The sequence below is a fragment of the Macaca fascicularis genome, chromosome 7 (assembly GCF_037993035.2).
Source record: "Macaca fascicularis isolate 582-1 chromosome 7, T2T-MFA8v1.1".
NCBI lineage: Eukaryota > Metazoa > Chordata > Mammalia > Primates > Cercopithecidae > Macaca > Macaca fascicularis.
This window is the reverse complement of record NC_088381.1, coordinates 28,389,158-28,407,944: the sequence shown is the minus strand read 5'-3', so window position 1 is coordinate 28,407,944 and position 18,787 is coordinate 28,389,158. Positions and strand designations below refer to the sequence as shown.

General features: G+C 43.1%; 1 protein-coding gene across 2 annotated transcripts in view; it reads left to right on the top strand.

Moving 5' to 3' along the window:
* The window catches only part of LEO1 (LEO1 homolog, Paf1/RNA polymerase II complex component), a 39,961-nt gene that overhangs the window by 20,636 nt on the left and 538 nt on the right, over positions 1-18,787 (top strand). For both annotated transcript variants that reach the window (XM_005559572.5, XM_015452832.4), the window contains exons 7-11: positions 2,995-3,089; positions 4,316-4,450; positions 5,268-5,403; positions 7,244-7,430; positions 9,941-10,038. In XM_005559572.5, the coding sequence (XP_005559629.1) occupies positions 2,995-3,089; positions 4,316-4,450; positions 5,268-5,403; positions 7,244-7,430; positions 9,941-10,038 (651 nt within the window). The remainder of the gene's footprint in view (positions 1-2,994; positions 3,090-4,315; positions 4,451-5,267; positions 5,404-7,243; positions 7,431-9,940; positions 10,039-18,787) is intronic.

The window sequence follows — 18,787 nt, the reverse complement described above, 5'->3', positions numbered from 1 at the left end:
ATGGAGTCTTGCTCTGTCGCCCAGGCTAGAGTGCAGTGGCACAATCTTGGCTCACTGCAACCTCTGCCTCCTGGGTTCAAGTGATTCTCCTGCCTCAGCCTCCCAAGTAGCTGAGATTATAGGTGCGCACCACCATGCCCAGCTAATTTTTGTATTTTTAGTAGAGACAGGGTTTCACAATGTTGGCCAGGTTGGTCTTGAACTCCTGACCTCAGGTGATCCACCCACCTCGGCCTCCCAAAGTGCTGGGATTACAGGTGTGAGCCACCACACCCGGCCTTGGTACCTTAAATAGTATTAAATTGTTAGAAAGGGATAGTCTGGCATTTTGTAGGTGCTGAATTTTTATATTTTTAATAGTACCATCTCTTCAATGTGGTGGATTAACAACTACCTAAATAACCTTGGTATAAGATGGTTTCTATCCAAAAACTTTTCAGTAGACTTCACTACTCCTCTTAATGGAACGGCAAATCAAATAAGAAAATTGAGATAAACAGATGCCAAGAATTTGTTCAGGGTCACACAGTCAACAGATATAGTGCTTACACTGTTTTTTTTTTTTTTTCCTGTCCTCCCTCTACCACCCATCTACTCATCTCTGTTTATTAGCCCATCTGTTAATATTATTTCCTTGGGACATATGGATGTATTGATTTAGGCTTGTATCAATATATCTATTATATTTTTAGACCATGTGATACCAGATGCTAGTATGGGTATCAAACTTCCTAAATAAGGCTGGACATGGTGCCTCATACCTGTAATCCCAGTACCTTGGGAGGCCGAGGTGAGAAGACTGGCCCAGGAGTTTGAGACCAGCCTGAGCAACAGAGAAAGACCTTGTTTCTACTAAAAATAAAAAAAATTAGCCGGCAGAGATGGTGCGTGCCTGTAGTCACAGCTACTCTAGGAGGCTGAGGTGGGAGGATTGCTTGAGCCCAGGAGTTTGAGGCTGCAGTGAGCTGTGATTGTGCCATTGCACTCCAGCCTGTGTGCCACAGCAAGACCCTGTCTCCCAAAAAAAAAAAAAATTTATAAATATGTATTTCACCCTAAAATTTCAGTGCATCAGACTATAAAATATTGGTGTTTAACATAAACTGTTGTCTTAAAACCTTGGTGTGTGATAGAAAATAACCCTGGACCCTTATTTTCTTGAGTGATGTTTAAGAATAGGCTGACCAGTCTTAAAGCATGTTGTAGTTAATTCTTTAAGAACAAGGAACCATGGAACCAGGTACAGCTTATGTACCTCTCTGAGATTCCCCTGTCTTCAGAAATACTATTATGTGTCCTTCATCCCGATAGATTAGGACCTAGCAATGTGTCCTATTATAGAAAAATTACTATTTGAATCACTTTATATAATAGGAAGCATTTTTTTAGAATGGCTTCTCGATTAATAATGGCCTATTCGTTTTTTTGTTTTGTTTTGTTTTGTTTTTGAGATTGAGTCTTGCTCTGTCGTCGCCCAGGCTGGAGTGCCGTGGCGCAATCTTGGCTCACTGCAACCTCCGCCTCCCGGGTTCAAGCGATTCTCCAGCCTCAGCCTCCCGAGTAGCTGGAATTACAGGCACGTGCCACCACACCCGGGTAATTTTTGTGTATTTTTAGCAGAGATGGGGTTTCACCATGTTGGCCAGGCAGGTCTTGAACTCCTGACTTCAGGTGATCCGCCTGCCTCAGCCTCCCAAAGTATTGGGATTAGAGGTGTGAGCCCCACGCCTGGCATATTTGTGTATTTATATGTGGCCAACCTATTGTATGAGAGGGAAGACAGGAATAGTGACAGATTGTTTTGTTTTCATTCCTTACTAAGGAAAATTTCAAACATAGCCAGTGTATTAAGAACAGTATAATGAACTCTCTCATGTGCCCATGACCCACTTCAACAGTCGTCAAGTTAACAATCTTTTGTCATCTCCATATTCCCCACCCCAGCTTCCCCAGACTATTCTGAAACAAATTTCAGGTATGACGTCATATTTAATTCATGAATATTACGGAGTTATTCAGTCAGCATACTTTATAGCTATTTGTGAGGAATAAATAGGGAAAGAGGAAAAACCGGAAGGGGGAATCATTAGGACCCGGTTGCACAGACATTTGCAACTAAGGGAGTGGAGATGCAGACGATCTCCTTGGGACTGGGAGCAGCTGTGTTTAGGATTGACACTGGGGGAACAGGCAGAGGGAAGCACGGTCTTGGCATTGGCAGTTTTCACATTGTTGGCTTCTGTCTGTCTGTTGCCAGCTTCATTCTCATTCCTTCTATCCTTGTCTGTCCTGTTTTGACTCTTCATTGTCATTTTAGTGGGTTTCCAGGAGGCAGCAGTGATAAACTGCATGCATTTAGCATGCTGTGTTTTCCTGGAGGTCCCACTGACTTTAATTTCAGTAACAGTGGTTTTCATTTGCCAACTCTGTCTGGTGTTTCCCCACCATGCAGGTAAGATAGGCTCTAAAACTATTGAAATCTGGGGTTTTAATTTTCATAGGGCACTTATTTATCCTTGCTCATATATGGGAAATTTTTCTCTTTGTGCCAATAGGCAGAGTTTTTGGTCTCATTTTTCTAGAGTTTTTAGCTCTGTGAGAGAACCTGCTTCATATAGGGGTTTCAATTCAAAATTTCTGCCTCACATGGACTCAAGTTTTATCACCCGTCCCTTGTAATTCTTACTGTGTCTTAACGTATCTCGGGGTTACTGTACATTTAGTATCTGCCATCTGCTCAAATGCTCTAAGCTTTCTTTATGATTCTGATAACTGGGAGTTCAGAAATTCACTTAAGCATATTTTTTCCCCTGCTTTTAATTTATCCAACATCTCTAGGTGATTTAGAGGGTTTCAGTGTTGTTCATTTTCCTGCCACACATACATCTGTCACCTCTGTATGCTTATTCTGTGATTATGTGCCTCTTGAGGAAGAAAAAGATGCATAGAATCATTTAAACTGTAATTTTCTAAAGTACTTGTGTTGTGAAACAGGTAGAAAATACTATAAGATGGAGGATACGCCGGGATGAAGAAGGAAATGAAATTAAAGAAAGCAATGCTAGGATAGTCAAGTGGTCAGATGGAAGGTGAGCACAAAATGCCTGAAGGGTATTGACATACCCAGAATGGGTCAGAGGGATCAAGTTTTGAAATACTTTTTATTTTTAAATTTATTATTATTAGTTTTAGAAATGGGGTCTCTGTTGCCCATGTTGGAGTGCAGTGACATGATAATAGCTCAGTGGAGCCTCAAACTCCTAGTCCTAAGTGATCCTTCCACCTCCCAAGTAGCTGAGACTGCCTGGTGTGCACCACCCTGCATGGATTATGGGAAAAAAAAAAAAAGCCTGCACATGGTGGCTCACGCCTGTAATCCCAGCACTTTGGGAGGCCAAGGCGGGTGGATCACGAGGTCAGGAGTTCAAGACCAGCCTGGTCAAGATGGTGAAACCCCGTCTCTACTAAAAATGAGCTGGGTGTGGTGGCAGATGCCTGTAATCCCAGGTACTCTCAGGAGGCTGAGGCAAAGAATTCCTTGAACCCAGGAGGCGGAGGTTGCAGTGAGCTGAGATCGCACCACTGCATTCCAGCCTGGGCAATAGAGCAAGATGCCATCTCACAAAAAAAAAAAAAAACACAAAAAACACTTTGTAGACACAGTTCTCCATATGTTGCTTAGGCTGGTCTTGAACTCCTGGGCTCAAGCAATCCTCCACTTCCCAAAGTGCTGGGGTTACAGGCGTCAACCACCATGCCCGGCCACAAATTGACATTTTAGAAAAATTGCCCTTCACTGGGACTGTAGTAGAGCCTGGTAAATGTCCCAGCATGTGTTACTTCTTTGTAGTCAGTCAGTTTTTCTCATTATGACTTCTTATTTTCTTTCCTTCTGAATTCTATTTAAAGAGAGAGAGCAGCAGTTGAATCACGTTTTGTTTTGTTTTTTTTTTTCCTTGAGATGGAGTCTTGTCTTATCGCCCAGGCTGGAGTGCAGTGGCACGATCTTGGCTTACTGCAACTCCACTTCCTGGGTTCAAGCAGTTCTCCTGCCTCAGCCTCCTGAGAGCTGGGACTACAGGTGTGCACCACCACACCCAGCTGATTTTTGTATTTTTAGTAGAGACAGGGTTTCATCATGTTGGCCAGCCTGGTCTCAAACTCCTGACCTCGTGATCCCACCCGCCTCAGTCTCTCAAAGTGCTGGGATTACATGTTTGGGCCACCGTGCCCAGCCTGAATCACCTTTAAGTGAAGTAAGATGGTAGAGTGAAAGCTTTATGACTTTAGTATATGAAATGTTTCTTCTTTCCAGCATGTCCCTGCATTTAGGCAATGAAGTGTTTGATGTGTACAAAGCCCCACTGCAGGGCGACCACAATCATCTTTTTATAAGACAAGGTACTGGTCTACAGGGACAAGCAGTCTTTAAAACGAAACTCACCTTCAGGTAACTGTTATTATGTATTATTTTTTATGGTAAAAGCAGTGAAACATAGATGTTTCTGTAATGCCTGCCACCTGAGTGATGTAACCCCACGGTGTGATTCAGCAAGAACCAAGATCTTGTGCATAGTTCTGATGGTTCAAAGGTTATTTTGTCAAATACACTGAAAGTTGCTATTTCTTAGGGAACCAGGTCATGCTAACCAGACTTACAAGAGAATGTCAATGTATTTAATTCCAGTGACTATTATAACTACCTTGGGTAATGCTTATCTTTAGAGGGGGCACAATAATGTTGGTTATGATTTAGCTTTTTGAAATTGTAAAGGTCAACATACAGGCTTTGGAATCAGTTAGGCTCATATTTGAATTCCGTTTCCACTTGTGTGACCTTGTGCCACTTTCTCAATCTCTTTTTGCCTCAGTTTCCTAAATCTATAAAATAAGATAGTTATATTAACAATATTAATATATTAATACTAATTAAAAGTAATGGCAAAAGCCGTAATTACTTTTGCACCAACCTGTAGTATCTAATTCATGTTGCTTGAGCTTATCCATTTATTGCTTCTAGAAGGCCATCATGCCATACAGTCTTTTTTACTCCAACCTTCTGTTTTCATTTGTGGAATAAGAATGTCTCAGTGAGCCACAGAATGAAGAAAATCACAATCTTCCACCTGGTATATTCAGTCGAGTGTCCCTGCCTGTTTGTTCAGGTGACTAGGAAATGGTCACTGGGCTCTTCTGTGACGTGGGTATCACTGGCTCACAAATGTATCTGGTAAACAGTGAGATGCTCTTTGTTTATTTCCTGGCAGACCTCACTCTACGGACAGTGCCACACATAGAAAGATGACTCTGTCGCTTGCAGATAGGTGTTCAAAGACACAGAAGATTAGAATCTTGCCAATGGCTGGTCGTGATCCTGAATGCCAACGCACAGAAATGATTAAGGTATGTTTGCTAAGCCTTATCCTGGGATTCTTTGTTAATTAGGAAAGTATTTCCCAAAATGCTTGTTCTTCATCTCTTATTGGCCCACCTTTTCCTCTTCCAACCGACATGAATAGGGAGCTGGATTCATTTCCTCAGCATTCGCCAAACAATGCGTGATGCGGCGATGACAGTAAAACAGACACATGGCTCAAGTTCTCTCTTCACCAGGCCCTGAGAGTTCAGCAACAAACCAGTGATTGAAATATCTGAATTTTCATGTATAAGTCCAAAGATCATTAAGTCTTCTATGTGTGGTTTAGAATCCATGTCAGAAGTCAGTGGAGATACTAGAGAGTAGTGTAAAATAGAGAATAGACCAGGAGTTTGAATGAGAGAGTGCCTAAAGGAGACTCTGGTAAAGAATAAGACGAGCTTATGAGTTTTTAAGGTCAGTTTGTAACATTCTACCTGGTATATTTTCAAATGTGACCCAGCTGTTAATTAGGCACAAGTTTATTTGGGGCGTTGTACCTAATCGATAGAGCATGCGCTCATATTGGCCATTGGCCTTTCCTGCAGCACTGTGTTTGAGAAGCCAGATGCAATGGTACAGGCTCATCATTTCTCCTCTCCATCTCCTCTAATCCCTACTAGATTTTGGCCTTTGCCCAACCTGCCTTTGTGATTATATTGTTTAGTGAAGCAGGGCATGGTGAGGCTAAGACAGTCCAGTTGCCTCAGGGCCTTTCTTACTAATCTTATGGTCAGGCTCTGCTGCAGGTTTGGCTCTGAGCCCTTACTTTTTCCTCCATCCTATATTTGTTCATCGAGGCAGATTAAACCAGATCTCATAGCAGTACCTAACCCAGTGGTATATAGGGGCATTTGCTTTGGAGCTGGGCTTGTTCCATTTCCCCACCTTTTCTGTACAGGCTAAGGGAGTTGGAGGAACCTGCAGATTCCAGCCTCAGCATTACTGGAGGAGCTCTTGAACCACTTTAAGCATCCCCCTACACCCTCCTCCATGTCCCCAGCTCCTGTGAAAATGTAGACAAGGAGTCAGCTAGTTTGTTCTTAGTCCCTGTACTACTGACAGTGATTTTTACTCTAACCTCCGTACAGCCACATATTACAAAAACAATCTGTTTCATAGAATTCCTAGCAATAGATGTGGAGTTGTGTATGATAATACAGAGCAATTGGATGAGGAAGACTTTCAAAGAAATCCCAGAATATCCCTAAAACCTACTCGAACACCACCCCTACCCCCAACCTGGTTTAACATCAAGATGCAGAATGCCAGGCAGTGCAAAAGAAACGAAAGCTCCACCTTGTGGCTTTAGGACGCTCCCCAGCCTGTCATCAGGAGCCGTGAGGAGCTGTCTGGGTTGAGGGGCTGAGGGGCTGGGACCAGAATATCTGGAACTATGGGCGTTTGGTAGAGCTGGGGCAGATCAGGTGTCTGTGGTTCAGGGATGAACAGGAATAGCCACTGCTACTCCAGGGAGTCAGTTTAGGTGTCTGCTGGGCATGGATGGGGTTTCTCAGGCGGGTCGCTTCTCTCTGGGTTAAGTGGCAGCACAGGACACCAGCACGGCTCCCAAGGACACACCTGTGCCAATGCCAGTTGGGCCGGTTAGTGTCAGGGCTCCCTTCTGCTGCTTTACCCTTGTGTTGCCTTCGCTCCTGCAAACCAAACCAGAGGGTCCATGTGGAGGCACAGAGGTGTGATGGGGAACACACATGGGACAGCTGTTATCTTGACCAGATATTACATGCTGTTTGTGATAAAAGTGGGTTCAAGTGGGCACAAAAGTAGCTCCTTTTTAGGTTAAAGAGGTTATTTGCTTCTTTACAGAAAGAAGAAGAACGTTTGAGGGCTTCCATACGTAGGGAATCTCAGCAGCGCCGAATGAGAGAGAAACAGCACCAGCGGGGGCTGAGTGCCAGTTACCTGGAACCTGATCGATATGATGAGGAGGAGGAAGGCGAGGAGTCCATCAGCTTGGCTGCCATTAAAAACCGATATAAAGGGGGCATTCGAGGTGAGTCATGTGTGGAAATTACATTTCATCATTTCAGGATTCTGGACTTCATCCTAGCATTGGATGTAATCTGACTGCCAAGTCAATGGACCCTTTTTTTTTTTTTTTTTTTTGAGACAGAGTCTTGCTCTGTCATTCAGGCTGTAGTACAGTGGCGTGATCTCGGCTCACTGCATCCTCTGCCTCCTGGGTTCAAGTGATTCTCCTGCCTCAGCCTCCTGAGTAGCTGGGATTACAGGTGTGCACCACCATACCTGGCTAATTTTTGTATTTTCAGTAGAGACGGGGTTTCACCATTGACCAGGCTGGTCTCAAACTCCTGACCTCAAATGATCTGCCCGCTTTGGCCTCCCAAAGTGCTGGGATTACAGGCATGAGCCACTGTGCCTGGCCAGGACATTTTTAAAGAACCGGTTGTCATGAGTGATCTTAGTTCATTCAGATGGGCTTGAAAGGTAGGAACTGCTGTTGTTCCCACTTTGGGTTTTATCCCTTGAGCTTCTGCTTTCTGACTTGAGAATCTGTCAATTATATTGGAACTTCTGTAAACTTTTTTTTATTACCTAATTGGGAATCAAGAAATTAAACTATTCCGAAATTATGTGATATTTTCTTTCATTCTTCTTCTACATTTCTCTTAGAAGCATATTTCCTCCTTTCGCAAGTATCAGTGATTTCTGATGGTTACCGTTTTTTCCACACATACTGAATTTTAGGCAGATGCTCAACACTTGACATGCATCCTATTTGATCCTCATAACAACATTATGATCTAGTTGCTCTTATTTCCTTGTTCTTATTGCAGAAACTGAGACTTTGAGAGGTTGAATAACTTGCCCAAAGGCACGTAGTTGCTAAGTGGTCAGTTCTTAAACCAAGGTCATCTGACTTCTGAGACATCTGTCCCACCTGGTTCTTACCCAGGGGTTCCCCCAAGCCAGTAGCAAGAAGACATGCTGAAAAGCAAATGAAGAAGACCTGCTGGCCTCCTGACCCTGCCCACTCTCATCTCAGTCTGCCACTTTTTAGTTGTGTAACTTCTGAAGAGTAACATAGTCTCCCTTAACTTCTGTTGCCTCATCATGACAAAAACAACCTATTAATAATGGTAGTTAGAACATAAGGTTGTTTTGAGGATTACATGATATAATACATTTAAAGTACTTAGCCTAGAGCCCGGCATATAACAAGTAAATTTTTAAAACACCCAAATTTATTTTTCTTTGACTCTCCCATGAAACTCATTTCTCCTTTTCTTGTAGTGGCTGCGTGTGGTCGGGTGGCCTGTTACATATTACCTACCTATTATTTTTCTTGTAGTGGCTGCATGTGGTCGGGTGGCCTGTTACATATTACCTACCTATTATTTTTCTTGTAGTGGCTGCGTGTGGTCGGTTGGCCTGTTACATATTACCTACCTATTATTTTTTGGGGGCCACAGTACAGAGACCCTTTCTTTTTTGTCAATGCTGATTTCCCATAGAAAAAGATTCAATTGTGTGGAAATAAACCACACAAAAATTAAATTAAAATTTTAAAAATCCGAGGATGCTTTAAGGGAGAGAGGTATGTAACATTCAGGTCACCAGAGATTAAAAATCTAGCACATGAGTCTAGTAGTGCTCAGATCCATACAGTAATCAGATAGACAAGGAGCGGGGACAAAGGGAAGGCTTTGGGTTTTGAGGGGAGGGGCTTGGTCTAAAGTCCTTGGCTCTTATTCCACCCAGAGGTTCACTTGGGCTTGGGCAGTGGAGCAGATGGGCGCCCCTCTGCATCTCTCTTTGAAGGTCTGCCTGGCAACAAACGGTCTTTACAGGACCAGGAAAACACTTTCTTGCTTTACCTTCAAAGCTCATTTTGGAATTAACTGTTACCGGTGGAAGAATGTCTCAGGCTTTAATAGTTGACTTCGGAAGAGTAGGGTATCTGCCTCTTTAGAAACCTTGCACACAAGCCTTTTTGATCTTTAAAGGTGGTCAGGTTTTTGTATTTTGAGAGGGTAAGTCTGCTTTATTTCAACATATCTAAAATTTATATTTATCTTTAAATCAAAAACTTTAAAATTATTTGGTTCCTCTGGGAGGAAATATACAGAGGGAACTAAAGATATTTATGAGAAGAAACCATTTAAGAATGAATAGTTCACTGTCTTCGAAAGCCACTCACAGCTGGGCACAGTGGCTCATGCCTATAATCCCAGCACTTTAGGAGGCTGAAGAAGGAGGATTGCTTGATTCTAAGAGTTCAAGACCAGCCTGTGCAACATGGCAAGACTTCATCTCCACTAAAAGGAAAAAAATATTAGCTGGGCATGGGTAGGTAGTGCACACCTGTGGTCCCACCTACTTGGGAGGCTGAGGCAGGAAGATCACCTGAGCCCAGGAGGTCAAGGCTGCAGTGAGCCATGATTATGCCACTTCTCTCCAGCCTGGGCCTCAAAGCAAGACCCTGTCTCAGGAAAAAAAAAAAAAAAAAAGGTCACTCACAATCTATACTTTTGCTTTCAGAGGAACGAGCCAGAATCTATTCATCAGACAGTGATGAGGGATCAGAAGAAGATAAGGCTCAAAGATTACTCAAAGCAAAGAAACTTACCAGTGATGAGGTAAGACTAAATTTATTCAATTCTAGGGGTTTATCCTGTACTCAGGAGCCAACTGCTTTGAATGAAGAGCTCACAGATCAGGCAGGCACAAATTAGTTGTCTACACACTTCACTGAAATCCAGCGAGATAAGTGCAGTAACAAGACAGAGTGCTCCAGAGGAGGGTCTGATGCCAGTATTTAGAGAGGTCTTAGAAGGCTGCATGGAGGATGAGACTTCTTGCTGGGTGTTGAAGAGTGATCAGAAGCTTGCTGGGCAAACTGTCCTATCTCTGGTAGGTCACTCTGGATAGATGGAAAGGCCTGGAAGAAAAGGTGCAGGTCCCTGACATACCAAGGCTCATCCAAGAGAGAGTGATGGATCATTCAGTGTGGTAGACCAGAGGGTATATCTCCTTTTTGTAAAAATTCTCAGTATTTTTTTTTATTAGGAAAATAATTCATTCTTGGTTAGATGTGGTGGCTTATGCCTGTAATCCCAGTATTTTGGGAGGCCTAGGCAGGCAGATCGCTTGAGCTCAGGAGTTTGAGACTAGACTGGGCAACATAGGGAGACCCCATCTCTCCAAAAAAGTACAAAAATTAGCTGGGGGTAGTGGTGTGTGCCTGTAGTCTCAGCTACCAGAGTCTTGAGGTGGGAGGATTGTTGGGGTGGGAGGACTGTTGGGGTGGGAGGACTGTTGGGGTGGGAGGATTGTTGGGGTGGGAAGATTCTTGAGGCTGCAGTGAGACATGATTGCACCACTGCGCTCCAGCTTGGGCAACAGAATGGGACCCTGTCTCAAAAAAAAAAAAAAAAAAGAATTCATTCTTGTGTTGGGAAAACATATTTTCTTTTTATTTAGATGAAATAGTATTTGGCCGGGCACGGTGGTTCACGGCTGTAATCCCAGCACTTTGGGAGGCCGAGGCAGGCAGATCACTTGAGGTTGGGAGTTCCAGACTAGCCTGACCAACATGGAGAAACCTCGTCTCCACTAAAAATACAAATTAGCAGGACATGGTGGCGCATGCCTGTAATCCCAGCTACTCACAGCCTCAGGAGACTGAGGCAGGAGAATCGCCTGAACCCGGGAGGCACAGGTTGTGGTGAGCTGAGATCGCGCCATTGCACTCCAGCCTGGGCAACAGGAGTGAAACTCCATCTCAAAAAAAAAAAAAAAAAAAAAAAGAAAGTATTTGAAATTGTATTGAGTAATAAATTGAAATAAGTTTTCATTTATTATTGACAAAATAAATTATTTTAAACAGTATTCTTTTCATATTATAAGAGAACAGGCCCTGAGTATTTTTCTTTTTCTTTCTTTTTTTTTTTTTTTAAAGCCTTGCTCTGTCGCCCAGGCTGGAGCGCAGTGGCATGACCTCGGCTCACTGCAAGCTCTGCCTCCCAGGTTCATGCCATTCTGCCTCAGCCTCCCGAGTAGCTGGGACTACAGGTGCCCGCCACCACGCCTGGCTAATTTTTTATATTTTTAGTAGAGATGGGGTTTCACCGTGTTAGTCAGGATGGTCTCGATCTCCTGATCTCATGATCCGCCCGCCTCGGCCTCTCAAAATGTTGGGATTACAGGCATGAGCCACCGCGCCCAGCCTCTTTCTTTTTCTTAATACCCCAGCAAGTATTTAACACCCCACTGGGTGATGCGGAGATACTGAGAAATTTAAAGTCTTTACTATACCAGTGAAATACTATATAAAGTAAAATACTATATATGGTAGAGCAGATGGTGAAAAGTGGTCAGGAGACAAATTCTGCAGGAAAGGGAATGTAGAGAATGTTCTGGGGGGTCTTGGGAGTTGGGATGTTGTACTTTTAGAAATACTGTTCAGGGAAGCTCTCACTGGAATGGTGATCTTTGAGTAAACATCTGAAGGTAGTGACAGTGAACTGTTCAGCTCTCTGGAGAGTGGTGCATGCAGAATTAGGAAGTGCAAAGGCCCTGAGGTGGGAACCTGCCTGGCATGTGTGAAGAAAGCACAGAGGCTGAAGCTGGAGCCTTGTGAGGGAGAGGGCAAAAATATGATGGGGCCAAATCACCTACGGCCTCACACCATTTGTAAGGCCTTTTTTTTTTTTTTTTTTGTATTTTTTGTAGAGACAGGGTTTCAGCATGTTGCCCAGGCTGGTCCTGAATTCCTGGACTCAAGCAATGTGCTTGCCTCAGCTTCCCAAAGTGCCGGGATTACGGGCATAAGCCACCGCGACAGACTGATTTTTTTTTTTGGTTTTTTATTCTGAGTGGTTTTCGTTGGAGGTTTTCAGCAGAGGAGAGAAGATATGATTTAACTCTTAGTAGGATCACTGACTGCTTTGTTGAGAGTATGTTGATTGTGCCTGTGAAATAATGGCCTTACCTGTTTCCCAGGTATCTATAGATCAAGGTAGCATAGCAGAGCTAAGAGAGTAGAGGCTTTGGAGTCTTAAAAGACCACCTAGGTTTGAATCCTGCTTCTACTACTGAAATCTTTTATCTTAAATATCTGGCTTTTCTGAACCTCATTTTTCTCTAAGCGTTGCTGTAAAATTAGAATTTTATATCATGTGTATAAATTAAAGTTTACACATAGTATATATAAAAGTATATAAATACATATTTATATTATGAAGATATCATTACTATTTCAAAGTGTGATGAAACTGGAATTTTTAAAAGGCACATGGAAACAGATTGTTGACCATTTCAGTTTGTTCTCTGACAAGTACGCCTAAACTCTCTAAGATAAGGACTTCCCTTAAGTATCATTCAGGAGGAAATCAGTAATGTACCAGACAGCATGATGATTAGCAATGAAAAATTATAACTAATTTTTAAAAAATTCTTATTTCTATCCTTTACCCTAACTGGTACCTTTGTAAAGCTATGTAGCTGAAATTCCTATTTTCTTCGTTGGTATCTTTATCTGAAATATATTTTATCCTCTTGAAACATTTTCAATGGTTATGCAATTTTAGAGCAATTTTCTTTCAGGAGATTTTTGGCTTCCATTATTATTATTGAAAAATGAGCTTTCTAATGGTGATTTCTTTTGGCACTTTGAATATGCCATCCTCTGCCTTCTGCCCTCCATTGTTCTGATGAGAAGCCAGCTCTTTATCGTCTTGAGATTCCCTTGTATGTGACCAATCATTTTTCTCTAGCTGTTTTCAGGAATTTTTCTATCTTTTAGCATTTTTACTGTGATGTATCTGCATGTGGTTCTCTTTGCATTTATTCTACTTGCAGTTTGTTGAGCTTCTTGGATGTGTAGGTTAATGTTTTTCAACAAATCTGGGAAGTTTTCAGTCATTGTTTCATTTAATATTTTTTCTGCTGTTTTCCCTCCTCTCCTGCTGTTCCCATTAGGTATATGTTGGTGTGTTTAGTGGTGTCTCGCATTTCTCTGGGACTCTATTCATTTTTCTTAATTCTGTTTTCTCCGTTCTTCAGACTGCATAATCTCTTCGTTCCATCATTAAGTCTGCTGATCCTAGTTCAAATCTACTATTGTGCCCCTCTGGTCATATTTCATTTCAGTTACCCTTTCAGTGTAAGAATTACCATTTGATCCTTTTTTTTTTTTTAAATCATTTCTGTCACTTTATTGATATTCTCTCTTGATAATACATTATTACCAGGCCTTTCTTTCTTTTCTTTCTTTTTTTTTTTTTTGAGACAGGGTCTCACTCTGCTGCCCAGGCTGGATTGCAGTGGCGCAATCTTGGCTCACTGCAACCTCCACCTCCCAGGTTTAAGTGATTCTGCTGCCTCAGCCTCCCAAGTAGCTGGGATTACAGGTGTGTGCCACCACGCCTGGCTAATTTTTGTACTTTTAGTAGAGACAGGGTTTCACCGTGTTGGCCAGGCTGGTCTCGAACTCCTGACCTTGTGATTCACCTGCCTTGGCCTCCCAAAGTGCTGGGATTAAAGGCGTGAGCCACCGTACCCAGCCTATTTTTATATTTATTTAATTTAATTAATTAATTTATTTTTGAGACAGATTTTCACACTGTCACCCAGGCTGGAGTGCAGTGGCGCGATCTTGGCTTACTTCAACCTCCGCCTCCTGGGTTCAAGCGATTCTCCTGCCTCAGCCTCCCGAGCAGCTAGGATTACAGGTGCCCGCCACCACGTCTGGCTAATTTTTTTGTATTTTTAGTAGACATGGGGTTTCACTATGTTGGCCAGGCTGGTCTCGACCTCCTGACCTCGTGATCTGCCTGCCTTGGTCTCCTAAAGTGCTGGGATTACAGGTGTGAGCCACCGCGCCCGGCCTATTTTTTATACACAGAGGGTCTCACTTTGTTGCCCAAGCTGGTCTCAAACTTCTGAACTCAAGGGATCCTCCGACCTCGACCACCCAAAGTGCTGGGATTACAGGCATGAGCCACTGTGCTCGGCACTAGACAAAATTTGTTGGTTTTTTTTTTTTTGAGACCAAGTCTCATTATCTTGCCCAGGCTGGATTGCAGTGGTGCCATCTTGGCTCACTGCAGCCTTCACCTCCTGGGTTCAAGCAATTCTCCTGCCTCAGCCTTCCTAGTAGTTGGGATTATAGGCACCCGCCACCATGCCCAGCTAATTTTTGTATTTTTAGTAGAGACAGGGTTTTGCCATGTTGGTCAGGCTGGTCTCAAACTCCTGACATCAGACGATCCACCTGCCTTGGCCTCCCAAAGTGCTGGGATTACAGGTGTGAGCCACTGCGCCTGGCCAAAATTTGTTTCATTGTTCTGCAACATACTTGTTTTAAATTAGATGAGGCAACATCTTAATGATACATTTATAGTGCTGAACTGTTGGCAAACGTGAGTCCTCATCTAAGCAGATGCTATTTTTTTCTTGGCAAATAGAAACTGTGAATGAAAATTGAGAAGTATCATGGGACTTCTGTCTATTCCTAGTATTCTCAGAAGTGAGTTTTTTTTTTTGTTTTTTTTTTTTAAAGTGATCCATCAGATAGCCTTCTTCTAGGCTGGGCAGTTGCAAACTTATACTGCCTGACTTAAAAATGCCTCTTGGGAATGGCCACCTAGCTATTACAGGAACCACCCTCTACCTCCCTTATCCAAATACTCTCTTTCAGGTCTTCCTGCACTCTTCCCTTTCCTGCCCTGACAACAAAGATTTTACTTCTTCCTGGACCTCTCAACCCCTGCCACTGCCTCTTCATGTTACCCTATTGTGAGTCCTGGTCATGCGTTACAATGGAAGAAGGAATGGGAGCATTCCTGTTCTAAGTCCCTCTCTGTTCTTTGCACACTAAAGCCCACCCAAACATCAGGAGCCTGGGTATGCCTCCTGATATTAAGGGGAGTTTTCAGACCCCAGGTCCACAGCCCAGAGAACACCATTATCATCATAGCATGCCTTGAAATGGAGGTGAGGGCCAGTCTATAGTAGAGTGAACTGCATCGATTTTGGTGCTACCCTTTCCCACTTGTATGGCCTTGGGCCAGTCATCTCATATTTCTGAGTCTATCTCCTCATCTGATCAATGGAGTTTATGCTCCCTGTCTTGTAAAAATGTTGTATTACAGTATTAATAAACAACAGATTTGAAAGTAACACAATATGTAGTAGCTGAACAAGAAATACTATTTTCCCTTTTCCAACAGAGTCTAAGTTACCAAAAAGAAGAAAAATGTAAAGGAGAGCTTTTTATTCTCCCTCATTTTTTTAAGTAGTTAAAACTTTACAAAACCTCAATTACCTCAAAGATCTAGATAAACAGGTAGGGGGAGAAACCGTGTGCTGGTACTCTGTTCTCCAGGAGTCTGGGAAAAGGGAAAGGCCCGAACTGAAAGAAACATGGAGACAGTGGAAGGGAGAGGTATCAAGGCCAACCCTCGGCTTCTTAGACAAAAGAGGTACCTGCTGTGAAGGATTAGTTAGAACATGGTGCTAGGCAGCCTTCTCTGTGTCTCTTTCTCCAGCTCTCCCTCTTGAGACTCCATTTCCCCTCTGACAACCCTGCCTTATCTTCATCACTGTGGACTGTTTCTGTGCCTCCAGGGACCTGCGTTCGTGACTGTATTAGCAAGCTTTCTTTTAGACTTAATAAACATATTTTTGTCATTTACTGCATTTATATATGACACTGGGATCCATTCCAGTTATGTTCAGTAAGGCAGCATCCCACACGTGTAATTTCACAAAATGAAGTCATCCTGAAGGCTTCTGTCACCTTTCTAAGTCCTGGGAGTCTGAGAAACTATACACCTTTGCTCTGTGTGATGGCTGACTGGCTGGCTTGCTTATTTATTTATTTGTTTGTTTGAGATGGAGTCTTGCTGTTGCCCAGGCTGGAGTGCAGCACCGCGATCTCGGCTCACTGCATACTCTGCCTCCTGGGTTCAAGTAATTCTCCTGCCTCAGCCTCCAAATCCACGCCCAGCTAATTTTTGTATTTTTTAGTAGAGACAGGGTTTCACCATGTTGGCCAGGCTGGTCTCTAACTTCTGACCTCAAGTAATCTGCCTTCCGCAGCCTCTCAAAGTGCTAGGATTATAGGCACGAGCGACACGTGACCTTGTTATTTATTAAAAATTTTTTTTATAGCAATTATTATTATTATTTTTTGGTGAAGACAGATGTCTTACCATGTTGCCCTGGTTGGTCTCACTCAAACTCCTGGCCTCAAGTGATTCTCCTGCTTTGGCCTCCCAAAGCCCTGGGATTACAGGCATGAGCCACTGCGCCCATTCCCTTTGTTGTGTTTTTCTGTGCTTATGTGTAGCTGCCAGAGAAGTCAGTCCTTGGCAGGCTTTTTTTTTTTTTTTTTTTTTTTTGAGACGGAGTCCTGCTCCGTCTCACAGGCTAGAGTGCAGCGGCGTGGTCTCGGCTCACTGCAACTTCCGCCTCCTGGGTTCAAGCAATTCCCCTGCCTCAGCCTCCCAAGTAGCTGGGATTACAGGTGCCTGCTACCATGCCCGGCTAATTTTTTTGTAGTTTTAGTAGAGATGGGGTTTCACCATGTTGGCCAGGCTGGTTTTGAACTCCTGAGCTCGTAGTCCGCCTGCCTTGGCCTCCCAAAGTGCTGGGATTACAGGCATGAGCCACCACACCCAGACTTTTTTTTTTTTTGAGACGGAGTCTCGCTCTGTTGCCCAGGCTGGAGAGCAGTGGCATGATTTCTGCCCACTGCAACCTCCACCTCCCGGGTTCAAGTGATTCTCCTGCCTCAGCCTCCTGAGTAGCTGGGACTACAGGCATGCACCACATCTGGCTAATTTTTTGTATTTTTCATGCAGACGGGGTTTCACCATCTTGGTCAGGCTGCTTTCAAACTCCTGACCTGTGATCTGCTGGTCTCAGCCTCCCAAAGTGCTGGGATTACAGGCATGAGCCATCGTGCCCAGCCAGTCCTTGGCAGGCTTTCCAAAGCAGAATTTCACAGCTTCTCACTTCAGAGGATGGATTAGGACTGGTGCCAGTGAGACTTCTTTGGGAGAGGCCTGGCCATCTCCTGGCTGCTGCTGTCCAGGGATCTTTAGGACAGGCTGGACCATCTTTTAGAATTACCATGCTAGTTCTCTTAGTGATTCAAATTTCATCTCCTTAAAGGATTTTAGAGCTGAAAAGACAAATGCACTAAGGCTCATTTTTGGAAGGTTACCAAAAAATAGTGATTGCATGTAAAATGTTTAAGATAAGATTTTTCCTTTGAAAATTAAAAGACAAGTAGTGTGATTGAATGTGCTCTTTGCCTGTGGGGCTGGGAGAGATTTGGGTTTGCTGTAGCCTGTAGAGTAGACAGGAGGGGCTCTTGTTCCTTCTTGGGGGCAGGATCTATCTTTCAGTGTTGCTGTTTAGGTAATTTCCCTGCTGCCAGCTGGGAGGTAAATGGAGGAGGAGGACTTCTCTAAATCCCTTACTGTGGATTCATAACTTCCCCCCTTTGAATTCTCCTATGGCCTTTCAGGTCTGTGGGAATGTATTTGGGATAACAAGGCAGAAAACAAGTGTGAGATGCTATCTTGTCTGTCAGAGGGCCAGCCATGAGAACCATCAGAAAAAAGTGGGCATACCAGGTTGCATTCTACATCTAGCAGCCTGTGGTCACAGCAGCAAGATGTCTGGCTTTCCCTAACTTCAACCTTCAAACCATTTGTTCATACCATTTAATTTTTAATTTTTATTTATTTTTGAGACAGTCTTGCTTGCTCTGTTGCCCAGGCTGGAATATATTGGCGCGATCTCAGCTTACTGCAGCCTTTATCTCCTAGGTTCAAGCGATTCTCCTGCTTCAGTCTCTTAAGTAGCTGGGATTACAGGCGCGTGCCACCACACCTGGCTAATTTTTGTATTTTTAGTAGAAATGGAGTTTTGCCATGTTGGCCAGGCTGGTTTCAAACTCCTGACCTCAGGTGATCCACCCCCTTTGGCCTCCCAAAGTGCTAGGATTACAGGCATGAGCCATCGTGCCCGGCCCATCCCACTTAGTGTCAGTTTATTTTAATCAGTATTTGACACTTAGATACTGACATGTTCAAATTCTATCTGTAAAAAATGTTTTTTAGATAACTTCCTAAATTATTTGTTTCTGTTAGAACATTTGTACAGAATGATTTTAAACAGAGGAAACTTGTGTATAGATGCCCTTTAATGTCATGAAATATTTTCTTAAAAACCTTTATGATGTGAGTTTTTAATGCATTGAAACAAATTGTTCCAAAAAAACCCAAATCAACAGTCTTTAAAATACTGAATTTTAGATAATGGAAAGAAGTGAAATGCTGAGGAGGCAGAGAAAAAAAGTTTGAGAAATTA